Source organism: Rhinatrema bivittatum, chromosome 4 (assembly GCF_901001135.1).
Source record: "Rhinatrema bivittatum chromosome 4, aRhiBiv1.1, whole genome shotgun sequence".
Classification (NCBI taxonomy): Eukaryota; Metazoa; Chordata; class Amphibia; order Gymnophiona; family Rhinatrematidae; genus Rhinatrema; species Rhinatrema bivittatum.
The window spans coordinates 121,099,261-121,118,367 of record NC_042618.1 but is presented as its reverse complement, the minus strand read 5'-3'; the positions used below and the strand labels follow the sequence as shown (position 1 = coordinate 121,118,367).

General features: G+C 47.4%; 1 protein-coding gene across 1 annotated transcript in view; it reads left to right on the top strand.

Annotated features, from left to right (window-relative positions):
- SLC39A9 (solute carrier family 39 member 9) overlaps positions 1-19,107 on the top strand; it is a 117,074-nt gene that overhangs the window by 89,242 nt on the left and 8,725 nt on the right. The window contains exon 6 of the mRNA XM_029598798.1: positions 16,554-16,688. Within this exon, the coding sequence (XP_029454658.1) occupies positions 16,554-16,688 (135 nt within the window). The remainder of the gene's footprint in view (positions 1-16,553; positions 16,689-19,107) is intronic.

Below are 19,107 nucleotides of genomic sequence, written 5' to 3'. Positions count from 1 at the left end.
ACAACCGGAACCATTTTTTTTTTACTGAAGGACAATTGATACCACCTCCCATCGGGACTGACTCCACACAAGGAATATGTAAACCCACATCAAAACCCTTATACAGTATTAGGGCAGCCTCCTTTCTAGGGTGATCCATAAGCCATGGGTGCATCACTGCCAGCCGAATAGGAGTGGGTGCTCGTGAAAAACGTTACTTACCGGACCCTTTTGCGAGAGGATTGCTGATGCCTCCCCTCTGGCCTGCTTCCCACACTTGGACGCTGGGTGGACCCGCTCCACACGTGGCACAGGCATGCCTGAACTTACAGTCTGGGAACAGACATGATGAACGGTTGAAATGCCAACACAGGTCGCTGCTGGCCAGACAACTCTGCCCGCATTGCTGAACGCGGGATCTGTGTGAAAGGGCCGTGCATTCACATTAGCTCCTCCTGAGGCCCCGGGTGACAGGGTAGATGTCTTGCTGCCCATTTGTGTCAGCCACAGACCCACACCCTTGTGTACCCCACGACATGAATTTATTTTCTTCCATTTGATCACAAAAGCGTTCATCGTAGTTAAACCATGACCAACCTTCTTACTCCTTGCTGGCCGCCAAAATAGCATCGGCATATGCCAGCAATGCCCCGTATTGAGACGGTCCTTATGACCCACCACACTCGCAAGGTGGAGAAAAGCACGAATCCAGTTATGGATGTTCCGAGACACCTTCTTCTGAGATATGGGAAAGCGATCCACGCTGCCCTTTTACTTCTCCTTTCTCTTTCCCCTGCGACCCTCCAACAGCTGGAATATGTCAATGTATTTTCTATGATGAATCTTCTTCCTGAGGGAGCGAGGAATGTCATCCCACAGCTCCGAAGACGCCACCAGCGCCAGCCCACCTCTCTCCCTCCGAGCTATCTTAGACCCTTTGCTGGTTGAGGAGGAATCAGTCGAAGAACTGGCGGACAAGATGAGGAAGAAGACTCAGAGAAGCTCACTCGATCTCACTTCTGTTTCGATTTTTCCTTCTTCTTGCTCCCTGACGACATTCGAGACTTGGGAACGGATGACGAGGTGTCCTGCCCTGGCATATCTGTTGCCTGCATCCCTCCCCCCGCTGAAGACTCACCGTGTCCAGCTTCTGGCCCCACCGCCTAGACTTCCGTGTCTAAAGACTCATCCTGCTGAATGGCAGATGACTGTGCCGGAGTGGCACTGGGAATACCAGGATCCACGCTGCCGCCATCTGCGCTACTGGGTTACTTCGCCATTGCTCCTGCCACGAAGTCCCAGGCTGCTCCGCCACATCACTTGTCAACACTCCCTATGAAGAATCAAAAGGCACCACAGGAGACAAACCAACAAATTTGCAGCACCATGTGCCCTCTCCGCCACACTGGGATCATCGCCATAGCTCCTCCACATGGGGTACACCCCAGGAGTCCCTCGCCACCCACCGGGAAAAAACTTGCCTCTGGACCCATAAACCACAGTAACTGCGGACCTCCTTGTATCCGCTGCTGAGACCCGGAGAACCACCCTGCGTACCAGCTCCCACTCACTGCTGCACCACCGCGGTCCCTGGGGCCAGCCACCGGGATCTAGAGGGATCCCCGGCAAACCTGGAACTGGGGAATTGTCTTCCCCCCACGGGTCCCACTCCAGTCCTCCGGACGGGTCCCTGACACTAGCCCTCCCCTCCCTTGGCCAAGAACCCACCCCAACACTTGGTATGCTTCCCCAGTCCGGCCACCACCCACTAGGCCCCTTGGCCTGTGCCAAATTCCTGTCAGGAGTACAGCCCAGAGAGAGCCCCAACCAAACGGGCAAGCCTGCAGCACCTTGGACAGCCACCAGAGCAGGAGGCTGTGCCGATGCAGTAGCTCCTGCTTGATCAGGCACCACACTGGGCTCCCTCACTAAGGACCCCGGACCTGCAACTCCTCCCCCCCCACCACACCCGCGCAATTGGCCTCTCAGGGCCCGACACCCCCCCCCCCCCCCCCCCCCCCCCCCCGACGCTCCCTGTCCCAGCCGGCCGCCTCAGAGTGGAGGCGCCGCACTCAAATTGTTTTCTCCCCCCATCCTCGGCAGCCTGCTCAGCAGCACACTCACCGCAGGGGTCTCTGCCATCGCAGCGATGTCTCCGATTGGCCCAACTGCCACCGGACCTTCCTCCATCACTCCTCCAACCTCCTCTCCCATGACTGCATCTTCTTCCGACCCCCATCGCAATGACAGGTATTGCTCCCACAGAAGGCAGAGAAGCGACCGCAGCAGCAAAGGTGCGAATGTTATCAAACCGCTATCTGATGGGAGGAGCAATCAGTTAGGAGTTAGCAATCCGTTATCATTCGGAGTTAACAGTCTGCATGGACTAGCAATCTGTTATAGTTAGGGATAGTTGTGGGTGGATCCTTGGGCCGTGGCAGATGCCCACGCCCTCGGGGGAAGATCCCGAGAGGGACCACCAGTCAGGCTCAGAGTTTGGAGACAGACACACACTAGTAGGGATGTGAATCGGATCCGATATTGGATCCGATTCACATCCGATATCGGATCCGATTCACATCTATAGAGATGTGAATCGGAACCAGAATCGGATCCGATATCGGATCCGATTCACATCCCTACACACTAGTTCTTTTATTAAACAATATATTGAACTACCAGAGATGGCAGTAGTGAGCTGGAAAGCCCGGCTGGGCTGTAGTTCCTCTGGAACAGCGATCCCTGGAGGCTGAACTGTAGAAAAACTGAGATATAGTGAGTAGCAGGGTATGCAAATGGTAACACTCACACAATGTCCCAATAAAGCGCAGGCGCTGGAATGTATAGGCCCTTGAAGAGCAAGTACCTGGTTCCAGGGAAAGCTCAGAGAGAGCGATGGTAACTCACTGATGTAGCTGATATAGTTGGTAGTGATGACTTCCAGGCAGAAGAGTATATAAAGCAAGTCTGGGAACAAGGGCCCTCAAGAGAGTACCGGTTCCAGACTGTCACCTGAAAAACAAAGGAGAGAGCGAGGCCCCCGAGGAGCGGGTAAGTCCGAGGAGGCAGAGTAGCTAGAAAGACAAAGCGAGTCCGTTGTCAATCCTTGCTAACTCCATGTGTTAGCAAATACGCGGGTGACGTCATCTTCGAGGGATGCCCCCGAAGTTCGAGCCATTGCCGGTACTTCAGTTGGAGTCGCACTGCGCGTGCGCCCCTAAGCCTCCAGTAACATGGCGGAAAGCAGCGTCGAGCCAGTCTGGGAACGCCCAAAGACTTGTGGCAGAAGAACGCCGCGGCAGCCAATCTTCCCACAGTCAGTCTTCCCGCGGTCGGAGAGGGAGGTGCCAGAGAGGTAAGGAGGGCGGAGAGAAGACGTCGGGCACCGACGGACACAACAGCGAATGAGTATTTGCGCCGCTGCTGCTGGATATCTCCCCTCGGTGCTTTTACTATTTACAAACACCCCCCCTCCCCTAGCCAATGAGGACACTATTTTTAAATTTAAGCCTCAGCAGGGACAAATGAGCTGTCCCCTGCTCACGGTCCCTCCCCCCTAACCTAACATTCGCAGGGAGCGCTGCTCCCTCCCTTTTCTAACTCCCTCTCTTCATTCCTACCCCTCCCCCTTTACACTTCCTTTAACACCGTGAGCCTGGCACCATATTACCTTGGCCAAGCAAGCACTAGGCCTGCTTAGCCTCCCAAAATATTCAGCCACAACCACATAAAATATACTTGGAGAAAAAAAGAGTGAAGCATTTGAAGAAAAGACTACCTTGCCAGTTGTTAAACATGGGGGTGATTCTATTATGGCTTGTGATTTTGGGGCAGCCAGTGGCACAGGAAATATTTTGCAGATGGAAGAAACAGCAGATTCAATTAAATAAGAACATTAGAACATAAGAAATTGCCATGCTGGGTCAGACCAAGGGTCCATCAAGCCCAGCATCCTGTTTCCAACAGAGGCCAAAACCAGGCCACAAGAACCTGGCAATTACCCAAACACTAAGAAGAACCTATGCTACTGATGCAATTAATAGCAGTGGCTATTCCCTAAGTAAACTTGATTAATAGCCATTAATGGACTTCTCCTCCAAGAACTTATCCAAACCTTTTTTGAACCCAGCTACACTAACTGTACCAACCACATCCTCTGGCAACAAATTCCAGAGCTTTATTGTGCGTTGAATGACAAAGCGGAAGGCAAAACTCCGTGAAATTTTACCTTCAATCACTGGAGATCCCTCTCAGCAAAAAATTGATGGATTCCTTTCATCCATGCCAAAGACGCCGGGATAGGTAGCCATGGTGGGGGTTGGTGAGGAGCGAGTACCACCCTCCTTGGCCGAGCCCCGATGCACCAGAAACACCTTCTCCACCCCGCGGGGCTCCGTTGGAGGGTTTAACATCATCCTCAATACTTTTGATGGTGAATCGAGGAGACTGGATTATGGAGGGAGAAAACCCGACGATCCCAGGAATGTTTACAGAGGTTACTGGTATTTCAGAAGCTGCTTCCCTAGAAAAACAATGGGAAGATTTTCTTCTACTTGAAGCTACTACGGATTTAACCTCGAATAAAGTACTGGGAGGAAAAAGAACAACAGAAGACTCATTCTTCAAATACAGGTACTTTATTTGTATTACAGAAACCTGAAAAAGTATCGCTAGAAACCGTTTGGACAGCCCTGGTCTCAATAGAAACAGCTATTACTTCATTGACTCAGGAACTCTTGGAGACCAACAAACGGGGACAGATTATTGAAAATAAAGTTATGGCACAGGACGAAAAGATGGAAAATCTTGAAAAGAGAGTTTCTCAAGTAGAGAAAGTGCAGCATAATCTTGTATTATCAGAGGCAATGACAACTAAGAAATTAGAAAACATGGAAAATGCCCGTAGGTTTTTGAACTTGGGGGTTATAAACTTTGACCAACAAACCACAATGAGCAGGTACTGCACCTGAGACAATATCATAGAATACAGATAGTGCAGATGAATGTTCAGTCCTGACACAAAACTTCAAAGGTCATATAAAATGTATGATGTTTTATTCCTTCAATATGGCAACTCCACAGACTTATACAGGCAGCAGCTTAATGGCGTCCCCCGACACGGACCCGTGTTTCGCCGCGGGCTGCATCGGGGGGGGGGGGGGTCAAAAAAGCGATGGTCAAAAAAGCGATGAAACGCGCTCTATATACCAACAGGGACCTATTATTCACCCCTCCTCAACACGCTGATTCATCAGTGACTAATTTCATTTTACCTTTCTCGACCTTGAGCCGGCCTATCACTCATATGATTCGGAGACACTGGGAGGCTTTATCTTTAAATACGTTGTTTACTGATCCCTTGAGGTTCACTTTTCGGCGTGGTAGAAATCTACGCGATAAATTGATTCACGCAGACCTTCCAGCATCTCCGGTTCCCATCAGTGAGCCTGGCCATTATCCTTGTGGTCACTGCACAGTGTGTATATACACTAAAATTACCACTAGTGTGAGGCATCCGACCACTGGTAAACAGTTTCAATTACGTTTTCACTCTGACTGTACCACATCAGGTGTAGTCTATATGCTTTCCTGCCCTTGTTCTTTAGTGTACGTCGGAAAAACTACCCGGATGGTAAAAACCCGGATTATAGAGCATTGCTCTAATATCCGTTTGCAACGAGAAAAGGAACCCTTAGTTGATCACTGGCTTCAAAAATCTCATTCACTCTTAGACCTTTCATTTTGTGTTATTGAGGTTGTTCCGCGTCCTGCTCGTGGGGGTAATTACTCTGAGGTATTAGGCAGGATTGAACAACGGTGGATCTTTACTCTAGATACAGTATTTCCGAAAGGTTTAAACCGTGAGATCGAATGGTTTTTATTTTTTTGAAGAATACTGACTAGCAGGGTAGGCTGATCTTGGTACTGCTCTGGTGCTTTATAGGAACGGCAGCCAATGACTGGAGTCCTTTGACTCACGTGGTTGCCTTTCCCGTAATTTTGGCGCCAGTTGTCATCTTTAAATACCTGTCATTGTAAAAGGGCATTGCGCTCCCGTTTATCTTTAAATGCTGTGAACAGGTATGTGAAGTTTTGTACAGTGTATTATGGTCGGTTGTAAGTCCCTTTTTTCTATCCTGACGCTTGTTTATTTTTCGTGTTACAGCTTATTGTGTGAATGCCTGAAGTGGTGGTCCCCCCCCGATGCAGCCCGCGGCGAAACACGGGTCCGTGTCGGGGGACGCCATTAAGCTGCTGCCTGTATAAGTCTGTGGAGTTGCCATATTGAAGGAATAAAACATCATACATTTTATATGACCTTTGAAGTTTTGTGTCAGGACTGAACATTCATCTGCACTATCTGGGTTATAAACTTTCCAATAATTCATAAGATACCTACTGCAGAACTTTTTAAAAATTACCTCTCAAATATTCTCAAGATATCTAAAGATGCAATGCCACAGATTACAAAAGCCTTTTACATGCCACAAAAGATATCTCAAAATAGTAAAGAAGAACAGAAATCTTTGGATTTAACTGGACTTTTGGAAATTTCCTCTGTTTATCTCAGTATCCTGGGAACTTTAGTAATATTGTTCGCTTTTGAACAGGAACGTAATAATTTCATGAGGTTATTTTTGAGAAATAGAAATGCGTTATTTTATGGTTATCGGATTTGGATATCTCCGGATATTACTAAGCCTACACAGGATCGTAGAAAAAAATTCTTAGAGATGAGATCAGAAATTGTTGCAATGTTTACTGAAATACCAAAATGTGAAGTATATTTACTATGATCCAATGCAATTAAGGTCGTTTATAAATGCACACTCCTAGATTATAGGCTCTGGCTTAGTAATGGTAAAGGAAGGCTCCTTATTTCCTTATAGTTTGTTCTAGAAAGTCGCTCTATTTAACTTGGATCTCTCTCCTATTTACTTATAAATGTAGGGAAGAACAAGAGAAGTATTATTTCTTTAACTTATAGTAATGCTTATTTAATTCAGCTTGCTTATTTACATATAGTTGTAATCTTCCCTTTTTTTTTCTGTAACATGTTTATTATGTTATTGTATTGAGAATTTATAAAAGTAAAATTAAAAAAAAAAAAGAAAGAAAGACTCAAGCTGGCTACAAGGAAATATTTAAAAACTCTTATTTCTGCCAAAGGAGGTATTACAAAATAGCAACTGAACAGGATCACAAACTTTTTGCATATGCTATAGTCACTATTTTCTTATTTTGAATCTGTGAAAATTTGCAAATAGTAATTTATGCATTAAAATTTGCAAAAAGATATATTTGTGTACCCTGTAAAAGACAAAACAACTTCTGTTCACTTAGAGGTTCATTGGCATATACATTTATTTATTTATTTAAAAGCTTTTACATACCGATAGCCGTTTGCACATCGTATTGGTTTACAAGGAACATTGCGCTTATGTATTGTAGCATAACAATTACATAGAACAATTGGTAATAAATTGTGACCAGGGTGCCTAAACGTTTACTCTCAGCTGTACTTCTCTAAGAGACAGATGCTGTGATTACCTTGATATCCACAGGAAAGCTTATTCCCTAGAGGCAAACTACAACAACAGAATCTAGGTGTATTATAGTAGTTGACCCATTGCTTTGTATCACACTTAGTTGAAATACTTAGTCATGTTAATTTTTTGCCACTGTTTTACAGGATGGGAATTGTAGTGATCCATGTAAGCACATTTCTGGTTTGTGTGTTTTGGGAGGAACTGGGAAAGTAAACTAAAACAATTGCTTTATTTTCAGAAACTGTAGCATGTTAGTGACTACTTTGACAACACAGTGTAGAGTAGCTTTTTTCTAGGACAAGCAGGATGATAGTTCTCACAGATGGGTAACATCATCAGTTGGAGTCCGGCATGGAAAACTATTGTCAAAGTTTCTAGAACTTTGACTGGCACACTGAGCATGCCCAGCATGCCACTATCCGCGCGTCCACGTGGGGGTCCCCCTTCAGTCTCTTTTTTTTTTTCTGTGGTTTTGGAACTCTGCTCTACAAGCCTTTTTTTTTCTTCTTGAAATAAACGATTTTTTTCCCCGTCTTAACATCTATCCCCCTTCTCCGGACCATGTCTCTTTTACAATGCAGCAGGTTTATTTTCTACCTTCTCTGCAGTAAATTCACAGCATGTTGCTCCTTGGTGGCGGCCAGCCATTGACCGCTCGTTGTCTAGTTTTCATTGGTGCCCTCAATGCCTGCAGACCATGTCCATCACTGATCCGCATGAGGTTTGTATCTTCTGCCTGGGGGCATCACAAAACATCCGAGGGTGTCACTGTGCAATCAGATGACCCCCAAAGGCTGTTGTGCTCGGCTTGATAAAAATGAAAAAGCTTTTTGGCCCCAAAATGTTTACTCCATCCATGCCAGCTTCGGAGTCATCGATGTCTGGGGGTCGAGGGGAACTGCTGGAAAGACTGTCCCTCTCTCCAACCCTGGCGGGATCGTCCAGGGAGCGAGGAGCAGGTGATAGGCCCTCCCCGATGTCATGCCATGCCACCACTGAAGCAACCCTGTGATGAGGAGGCCTCATCCTCCTACAGACCCAGGAGTCCCAGGTGTTTCCTCACAGATATCTGTGCCGGGCACTGAGCCTCTTCGGGGCTCAGAGGAGGCTTCGGTGATGCCTCGTCCCCCTCCATCAGTCCTGTCCTCACCAGACGTCCAGGAGGAGTTGGATCGCAGGGTACAGAGTGCGGTGCTCCAAATACTGCGGGGCTTCGAACCTCCCCCGGCACCAGCCCCCATTCAGGTGCCGGAGCCTGCACCGTCTATCTTGGCGCCCCTGCTTGAGCATCTGAACGTCTTGCTCTGTGTACTTCCAACACAACCAATGCCCGAGGGATCCTCTGTTCCCCAGCAGCCACCGATGTCTTCCTCCGGAGCGATTCCCATCATAGGGTCCGAGGAGGAGGAAGATATGAAGTGACCTCCAGCTCCATCCGGTCCATTGGTCCCGAGGCCACAGTTCCCCGAAACCCGTGCCTGGGACATCGAGATCCTCACAGCCATTGGTGCCTTTGCCACCTTTGAGACCACTGGTGCTGCTGGTGCTCTCAGTGCCCAGGCTGAGGAGCTTGGACTGGGCTCACCCGCGCAGGCCCCTCTGCAACCTTAGCGAGCTGGAGGGGTCCATATTGACCCATCGGAGGATGACACTTTGGATTCCTCTTACGAGGATTCTGGTGATCTCCTCTCAGAGCTTTCACCATCAGATGAGACGTAGGTCTCCCCCAGAGGATTTCTCCTTTGCTGAAGCCATTCCCTTCCAGCTCCTCACGAAGGAGGACGCTCGACATAAGATGCTGGAAGTTCTCCAGTTTGTCGATGCCCAAAGGAGATAGTGGCCGTTCCTGTCATGATATCTTTAAGAAGCTTCTCCTTAGTATATGGGAACACCCGGTAGTTCCTCTAGTAAATAGGAAGGCAGACACCATCTATTTGGTGCAACAGGTTTTGGAGTTTGAGAGATGCCATCTCCCTCACCAATCGGTGGTTGTGGAGTCATCTCTCAAAAAGGCCAAGTGTTTCCGCACCCATGCCTCTGCCCCTCCGGGCCAAGATCACAGGGAGATGGATGCCCTCAGTAGTAGGGTATTTCAGGGTGCTATGCTCTTCCTTTTATCGCCTCCTACCAATTGTATATGACCCAGTACAACCAGAACCTGTGGAAACAGGTCCAGAACTCACAGAACATCTGCCGCAACAGCAGCAGGAGGTGTTCTCTGTGATTGTACAGCAGGATCTGGAGGCAGGAAAACACGACGTGAGGTCCACCTACAATGTTTTTGAGACAGCGGCTAGAGTGGCTGCCATGGGCATCAATACCTGTAGGATGGCTTGGCTCCGCGCCTCGGACCTTCGACCAGATGTGCAGAAGAAGCTGGCTGACTTGCCCTTAGAGGAGAGAATCTCTTTGGGGATAAGTTCAGGTATGCAGTAGCCTAATTGAAGGATCACCATGAGACCAATCAACAGCTGTCAGCTAGTACTTCCGATCCACCATCCTGTGTTAGGAAGTTCTCTCGACCAAGTTTGAGGAAATCCTTTTATCGGCAGTGGAAGTATTACCCTCCTGTCTCCTGGGCTTGCACACCCCGTGCTGATTCCAGGGGTCGCTCTCGTCAGCAGCGGAACCCCAGACCCCAGCAATCCCCCCAGTGGACCCTTGTTATGCAGTTTTAACTGGAGGTGAGGGAGCATGAGTCAGCATGTCATAACCCCTTGCACGATCCCCCGGTAGGGGGCAGACTTCTTTGCTTTGCCCACCATTGGCTGCTCATCACGTCGGACCGGTGGGTTCTCTCTATGATCTGCCAGGGGTATCGGCTAAATTTAAGAGAAGTCCCATCGGACTTTCCTCCAAGTCCATTGTAGGGTTCGTCCACGCCGCAGAAAATACTTTTAACAGAGCTCTCCATCCTTCTAACGGCAGGAGCAGTAGAACCTGTTCCCCGATGCCAGCAAGGCCGGGGGTTCTATTCGAGGTATTTCCTGATACCAAAGAGAACTGGGGGCCTACACCCCATTCTCGATCTCAGGGCCTTGAACAAATTCCTTCAAAGGGAAAAGTTCAAAATGGTCTTTCTGGGCACTCTGATCCTGCTTCTCAAGAGAGGAGACTGGTTTTGCTCCCTCGATCTCAAGGATATCTACACCCACATTGTGATCTTCCCAAACCACAGGAAATAACTTTGCTTTGTGGTTGGACAGGCTCACTACCAGTACTGGGTACTGCCATTCGGCTTGGCCTCAGCCCCTCGAGTCTTTACCAAGTGCCTGGCAGTGGTGGCAGCGCACCTCAGGCATCAAGGTGTGCATGTGTTCTACCTGGACAACTGGTTGGTCAAAAGTGCCTCCCAGAAGGGAGCGTTGGATGCTTTGACTCTGATCATATAGGTGGTGCAATCTCTGGGGTTTGTCATCAACTACCCAAAATCCCACTTCTGCTCATCCCCCTTTCTGGACTTCATAGGAGCCAGACTGGACACGACTCAGGCAAAGGCATTTCTGCCTCGTGACTAGGCCCTCGCCCTTTCTTCGCTGGCAGCCTTAGTGCACAGCAGTCAGCAAGTTCCTGTTTGTCTGCTGCTTCGCCTGTTAAGGCGCATGATGGTTTCTGTCCATGTCACCCCATTGGCCCACCTTTACATACTCAGGGCGCAATATTGCAATGGCAAAAGGCATCCCAGGACCTCGAGGCCCATGTCTCCATCACGCCACTTCTGAGGGTCTTCTTGTCCTGGTGGGAGAATCTCTCCAATCTGGAGCAGGAGATACCATTTCAAGCTGCACCATCTCAGGTAGTACTTACCACCGATGCTTCCCCCCCCCCCCCCCATGGTTGGGGGGCCCATGTAGATAACCTCCACACACAGGGTCAGTGGACGGCTGAGGAAGCTCTATGCCAGATAAACTTCCTGGAGCTTCGGGCAATTTGTTATGCTTTGTGGGCATTTTAAGAACATAAGAACATAAGAAAATGCCATACTGGGTCAGACCAAGGGTCCATCAAGCCCAGCATCCTGTTTCCAACAGTGGCCAATCCAGGCCATAAGAACCTGGCAAGTACCCAAAAACTAAGTCTATTCCATGTAACCATTGCTAATGGCAGTGGCTATTCTCTAAGTGAACTTAATAGCAGGTAATGGACTTCTCCTCCAAGAACTTATCCAATCCTTTTTTAAACACAGCTATATTAACTGCACTAACCACATCCTCCGGCAACAAATTCCAGAGTCTAATTGTGCGTTGAGTAAAAAAGAACTTTCTCCGATTAGTTTTAAATGTGCCCCATGCTAACTTCATGGAGTGCCCCCTAGTCTTTCTACTATCCGAAAGAGTAAATAACCGATTCACATCTACCCGTTCTAGACCTCTCATGATTTTAAACACCTCTATCATATCCCCCCTCAGTCGTCTCTTCTCCAAGCTGAAAAGTCCTAACCTCTTTAGTCTTTCCTCATAGGAGAGTTGTTCCATTCCCCTTATCATTTTGGTAGCCCTTCTCTGTACCTTCTCCATCGCAATTATATCTTTTTTGAGATGCGGCGACCAGAATTGTACACAGTATTCAAGGTGCGGTCTCACCATGGAGCGATACAGAGGCATTATGACATTTTCCGTTTTATTCACCATTCCCTTTCTAATAATTCCCAACATTCTGTTTGCTTTTTTGACTGCCGCAGCACACTGTACTGACGATTTCAATGTGTTATCCACTATGACACCTAGATCTCTTTCTTGGGTTGTAGCACCTAATATGGAACCCAACATTGTGTAATTATAGCATGGGTTATTTTTCCAAATATGCATCACCTTGCACTTATCCACATTAAATTTCATCTGCCATTTGGATGCCCAATTTTCCAGTCTCACAAGGCAGTCCTGATTCAGACAATCAGGTAGCAATGTGGTACATCAACAAACAAGGAGGCATGGGGTCATTCCTCTTTTGTCAAGAGGCAGTGCAGATCAGGTCTTGTGCTCTGTTGCAAGACATGTCTCTGCGACTGACGTATCTGGCTGCAACACTGAATGTGCTGGCGGATCACCTAGCCATTCCTTCCAGCTGGGGAACTCTGGATGTGGATCTCTTTGCCTCCCTGTGCAATTGCAAGATGAGCAACCTTTGCTCCCTATTCAAGACAGACGGATGTCCAGCCTCTGACACCTTTGCCCTTCATTGGGGCACAGGTCTCCTGTATGCGTATCCTCCTCTTCCGCTAATCACGAGAACTCTCCTGAAGCTCCAATAGGACCAAGGGACCATGATTCTCATGGCCCGGTATTGGCCCAAACAAATCTAGTTCTCTCTCCTTTAAGACCGGTCGATCAGAGAGCCCATCAGTCTGGGGACTGCACCCTATCTGATAACACAGAATCTCAAGGCACACTGCGCCATCCAAACCTCTGGGCATTAGCCTTGACGGTCTGGATGTTGAGCGTGTAGTCCTTCAGCCCCTAGACCTATCTGACGACGTGTCTCAGGTGCTGGTAGCTTCCAGGAAGGCTTACCTATTGAAGTGGAGGAGGTTTTCCATCTGGTGCGAGGAGCATGGCTTGGGGCCATTTTCGTGCCCCATTCCGAGGTTCTTGGACTACTTGTGATACCTCTCTGAGGCCAGGCTTAAAACCACCTCGGTCAGGGTCCATCTGAGCGCAGTCAGTGCTTACCATCCAGGGGTCGCTGGCACTCCCATTTCTGTTCAGCCCATATTGAGTCGCTTTATGCGGGGCCTGCTTCAATTGAAGCCCCCCTTCTGGCCTCCTGTTGTGTCCTGGGACCTCAACATTGTGTTAGCGCGGCTCATGCGCCCTCCTTTTGAGCTTATGCACTCCTGTGATCTGAGGGTACTCACCTGGAAGCCCCTGTTCCTGGTAGTGATCACTTCAGCTCTTAGGGTTAGTGAGCTTCAGGCCTTGGTTACATACTTGCCCTACACGAAATTCTTTCATGATTGTGTGGTCCTACGTACACATCCCAAGTTCTTACCCAAGATAATGACTAATTTTCACATCGATCAGTCCATTGTTTTGCCCACCTTTTTTCCAAGACACCATTCACACCAGGGAGAACGGGCTCTACACGTTAGATTGCAAGAGGGCACTGGCTTTCTATCTAGTACGCACAGCAGGCTACAGGCAATTGACTAAACTCTTCATCTCTTTTGATAGGAATAGATTGGGAGTTGTGGCGGGAAAACAGACTCTGTCCAGTTGGCTAGCAGACTCCATCTCTTTCTGCTATGAGCAATTGGGCCTTCATCTGGGAGGCCAAGTCAAGGCTCACTCTGTGAGAGCTATGGCGGCATCAGTGGCCTACTTAGAAGCGGTTCCCGTTGCCAAAATCTGCAGGGCTGTGACGTGGAGTTCTCTGCATACGTTTGCGGCCCACTACTGCTTAGACAAGGATGGTCGGCGAGATAGTAACTTCGGCCAGTCCGTCCTTCGCAACCTCTTCCAGGCTTATATCCAACTCTCTCCCTACCTAAGGCCCTTTGTTTGAGATCAGGCTGTCTCCCTATCTAGCCAACAGCACCGTAGTTATTGTTGTGCCTGTTGGCACCCAGTTCGAAGCCTGTTGGTTATGGTTGTTGGGAGAAGACTGTAGCTTGGTATTCACCTGTCTGTGAGGACTACCGTCCTGCTTGTCCTAGGAGAAAGCAGAGTTGCTTACCTGTAATAGGTGTTCTCCTGTGTTTTGTTGTTTTGGATTTTTTTTTCGCTCGTGAATTTTATGTTATGAGATTGAAGGGGGACCCCGCGTGGATGTGCGGATAGTGACATGCTGGACATGCTCAGTGTGCCAGTCAAAGTTCTAGAAACTTTGACAAAAGTTTTCTGTGCCAGGCTCCATCTGATGATGTCACCCATCTGTGAGGACCAGCATCCTGCTCTCCTAGGAGAACACCTGTTACAGGTAAGCAACTCTGCTTAATGCAAACTAATCACAAGATCCCCTTCATTTTTATCTCCACTACCATCTAGAATCAGATTCTCAAAAGTATACTATCAGTCTTGCTGCTCTTTATATCTTCTCCCCTTTTGTCAAGAGGTGATATTTTATTGGTTGCAGCACTACATTATATAAGATGTAAAGATGAACTTGGAAAAATGGGAATGGTTCCCAAACAATTGGAGAAAATATCATACGACATGGCAAATTAAACTTGATTGGAGTAGGCCACATTGTCTTGGGGACATTTACAGTGCATTAATTTACCAAAAAGAACTGATAAAAGAAAACTATTAATATGGCTTCTTTGGGGAGGGAGGGTGGGCAGTGTTTATGGCAGTGACAGTATATGGCAATGTTTCCCAACCTTTTCAAGTGCAAGGCATAGCTACATTAACAAAAAATGTTGTGCGGCACACCTGCCTACACGGAGCAGTGTGGACATGGAGATCACTAAAAGAAAAAGCTAAGGAAGCACTGAAAGCCCCACTAACTTTTCTTCCAAACTTTAAAACAAAAGGAGAGAGGGGGGCAGAGACACACATGAGTCCATCACAAAGGAGCAGCGCTCCACTGGCTTTTTGAAACAAACTGATATGCCTGTGCCACAGCAGAAAGCTCTAGTGGCTCTCCCACTCTACTAGCTTTAAGCATATGTGGTTATCTGTATATCTAAATATGGATATACTGTAGATTTGTATATACAGACAGCCATGCATATACACAGCATGCAGATAACTGCTGGCTTGGTTCCTCCAATCATTACCTGTGAATTTCTCTTGCCATCTCCACGGCTCCTCTGCCACTGGAGGGTGGACTCCAAGTTGCATTTTTGGATTATCCACAGCTTTAGCATGTTTTTCAGTAAAACATCCTTTTGTTGTGGTTAGATGGGTCTCACCTTGGGGGGCCCCCTTATCTTCTGTCTGCTGCTCTCTTCCATTCTCTCCATTCGCTGCTGTCTTTTAACATAAGACAACATCACACTCCAGCTCTTCACCCTGCAGATGTTTCTGCTCCCTCTATTCCTCACTGCCTGAGAACTCCTGCTCCTTCTCCAGTCTTCACTTTCCCCTCCGTTCCTTGCCATGAACAGACCTCTCCAGCTCTCTCTACATACAGGAGCAAGAAATCTCTGCTGTGCTTTTCATGCTGCTCATTAATTTCCATACTCTGGATGTCATGCTGTAACTAGGAAGGAGAAATGTGCATCACTTACACCTGTGCTGAGAAAGGAGCTCCTGCACATATGTAAGAGCTAACACTGGTGTCCCTTATTGCTGCAAGGTTCTAAGAGCCGAGCCCAGGTGCTAGTCTGGACCTGTACATCAGTCAGAGGTGACTTTCTGTGTGGCCCACCTGATCAGGTCTAAAGGCACACCAGTGGGGGACACTGTAGTAGCCTAAAATTATCCAGCTAATATGGACCTTCATGTGGTTAAGTGGCAAAAAATAAACAACCTCACTCACCTGCAACATCTATCCCTACTCTCCTCAAACACCCCTCCCACCCCCCAGGTGACTCTGACAGTGGTGGTGGTGGTATCCTGTGCTTTCAGGGTTGCTATCTGGATCAGGGAGGAGTGGCGTTGTCCAGATAAATTACCTGGCTAACTCGATATCCAGAGTTAGCCAGCTGATTTATCCAGCCAACTCTGGTTGGTCCAAAGGGCTGTCCTAAAGTTAGCCAGTTACACATAGATAGCCAGCTATATTCAGTGGTGCATTCGTGCCGCTGAATATACAGCATTAGTCAGCCAGTTAAGTATAACTGGCTAACTAGCAGAGCTGCGCAGCGGCTGAATATGGATCTCCCAATATTTGTCCAGCTATGTCCTGAAATTAGTTGGACAAACCCTTTGAATATGTATCCCTAAATATAATCTCCTCCTCTAAAATCAAAATGAAAACAAATAGGAGGACCTTCATGATTTTTGTTTTGCCTGCCAGCAGAATTAATTAACAAAGGTTTAAGGCCAGTGAAAATAAAGAGGTACTTAAGCTTATATTTCTTCATGATAGATTCTTCTTTGTCTGGAGCACAATGTATTAATGGCTGCTTCTTGCTTTCAGGCCCCAGCTGCCTTTGGCCTAGTGTCCTTCCTCATGCATGCTGGTCTGGAGCGGAATCGAATCAGGAAACACTTGCTAGTTTTTGCCTTGGCCGCACCTCTGCTGTCCATGCTGACGTATCTAGGACTAAGCAAGGTAAGGATGTGGTATCTTTTTTTTCTGGGGGGCTGGGGGATCAGATTTATAGGAGGAAAATCTGAGATCTGCACTGCAGCCCAACCAATCAAAGTCAGCTAGGCTTAAATGTAGGCTTGTGGTTGTGTATCATTGTAGCACGGCGCTGCGCATGCCTTAATTTTAAGGGTTTGTTCCGGGCTCTGAGGCATATGATGGAGTCCAGTACCTTAAATCAGCGGTTCTTAACCGGTGTGTCTCCAAGCACACGCAGGTGTGTCACTACACTTCCTGGTCCCTGGCTGGCCTAGCTGCTCCCCCTGCCTCAGCGAGATGCGAACTCCTCCGCCCGGGCTTAAAATGTTGATAGCCTAGGTGGAAAGCGGCAGGAAAGTTGGAAGACGTATACAGTAGAACTAGCAGCATGGTCTTTTCTTCTCGTCCCCCATGGCCCGGAAGAGGAAGTGGTGTGCAGCGGTCGTGCGCGTGAGAAGGGCACCTGGAAATCAAACATTTCCAGGTATGGAGAGTAGAGCAGTTTTTTAACTTTATTATTTTTAATTATTGGATCTTTGTGTCTTCTGTTTCAAAATATTTTATTGGTGTCTGGGAATTTTTGATATGAGTTTTTATTAGATATTCCATTCATCAGCTGTTTTGAAATAATCTGTTCTTTTTACCACTTTTGATTTTATATTTCAAGATTTGTTTTATGGGGATTGGTGATGTTTCTCTTTTTCCTTTGTTGCATGCATACAGAGACTCTGGCTTGTTGTGGTTTTCAGTTCAGTTTCTGATTGCATGTTTCTATTTATGGTTTATGGTCTCTTTATTCTTTGTTAGGTGAGGGTCAGCACATGTGATTCAGGTGAGGTTTTCTGCTGGCGTGTAGTTTCTGTGTAGGGCTCTATAGGGGCCTGGCTTGTTCCGTTTTCCTGATAGGAGGAGTATTGGCGTTTTAAGGCCTGGTGTAATATTTTCAGTGTTGCCTTTTCGTAGGTAAGTTGGTTACTATTTGAGTGCTAGAAGTTAGTGCTGTTCTGGTATGGGAGGTTTACTATTTATGTAATTTCTGTTCAGAAAGAGTACTTCTCTTTCCCTTGTGTCAAAGTAATACTGGGCCTTTTTTTTTTATTTCTGCTGTGGATTATAATGAGCAGTGTGTCACACATGTGAGCGTGATCTGTCAGGTGTGTCACGATGGGAAAAAGGTTGAGAACCACTGCTTTTAATGAATCTAGCAGGATGTTGGATCACTGGTAGAGAAGGGATATGATTTTTTTTTTTTTTTTTTTGTACACTCGGGTCAAAAGTGCTCCCAAAGCATTCGAACAGCCTTTCCAAAGACCTTAAGGCCAGATTTTAAAAGCTGTACGTGCATAAATTTCAGGGCTTATGCATATGGCTGGGCCTTGCGCTCGCTGTGCGCATTTTACAATGGGCCCGGCCATACGCGTAACCCCCGATACGCGCACAAGGGCCGGATGTGGTCTGGGCGGGCCGGGACAGCACCATTAGCCGTAGTCCTAGGGAAGAGCGCACCGGCAGCCGGCCAGCGCACGGAGTCTACTGCTAAAGGAGCAGCAATGTAAAAAAACAAAAAAATTATTATAGCTAGGTAAGGGTTAGAGGTCGGGGGAGGAGAGGAGAAAAGGTAGCAGGTTAGGTAGAGCTATAGGGAACTGGGGAAGCCCTACTTGCCTCATGGTGTGCATTTTTCTAAAATTCCCTTACCCCTACCCCCACGCGCAGAGCAGGCCACCTGCCTGCACATGCACACACGGATATGAAATTCCAGCACGCTTGTACATGCAGGACCCGTACTTTATAACGTGTGCATGCCAATGTGCAAATGTTATAAAATAGCCGTGTCCTTTGCGGGCGCTCCTTTTAAAATCTACCTTTATATGTCTACAGAAAGCTATAATGTACACTGCAGCATTTTGTTTGTCTGTTGAATGGGAGGAGGTAAACCCTAAACCTGGGGTGAACTTGTTTTTCAAAGTCAGAATTTACCCATGGAAATGGACTGTTTGAAAATTGCCCAACCTCAGTCCGGGTAGAATTTTAGAAGCATTAAGAAGAAGAGTTCCCGAGGGTGAATTTTAAGTCAGGGGAAGAAAATTACAAGGTTCATATTCAAAAGCATTTAGCCAGCTAAATTAATATTTGGGTGCATAATCTGGCTACGTTCTGGCCAACTAATGAGTTAGGAAGCCTAACTTCTCCAGCTAAATTGTAACCTCCTAACTTTATCCAGCTACCTAGCAGAGCCGCACAGTGGTTGAATATGAGCCTCTCTATACCTAGATTGCATTTTCAAATCTACATATGTAATGTGCAAGCAGATTTCTCCCTGCAGAAAATTCCGGTGCAAATACCGTGCACAATTTGTACGTGTGGCAGTAATCAAAGCAAAAGTATACTGTATGTATTCTTT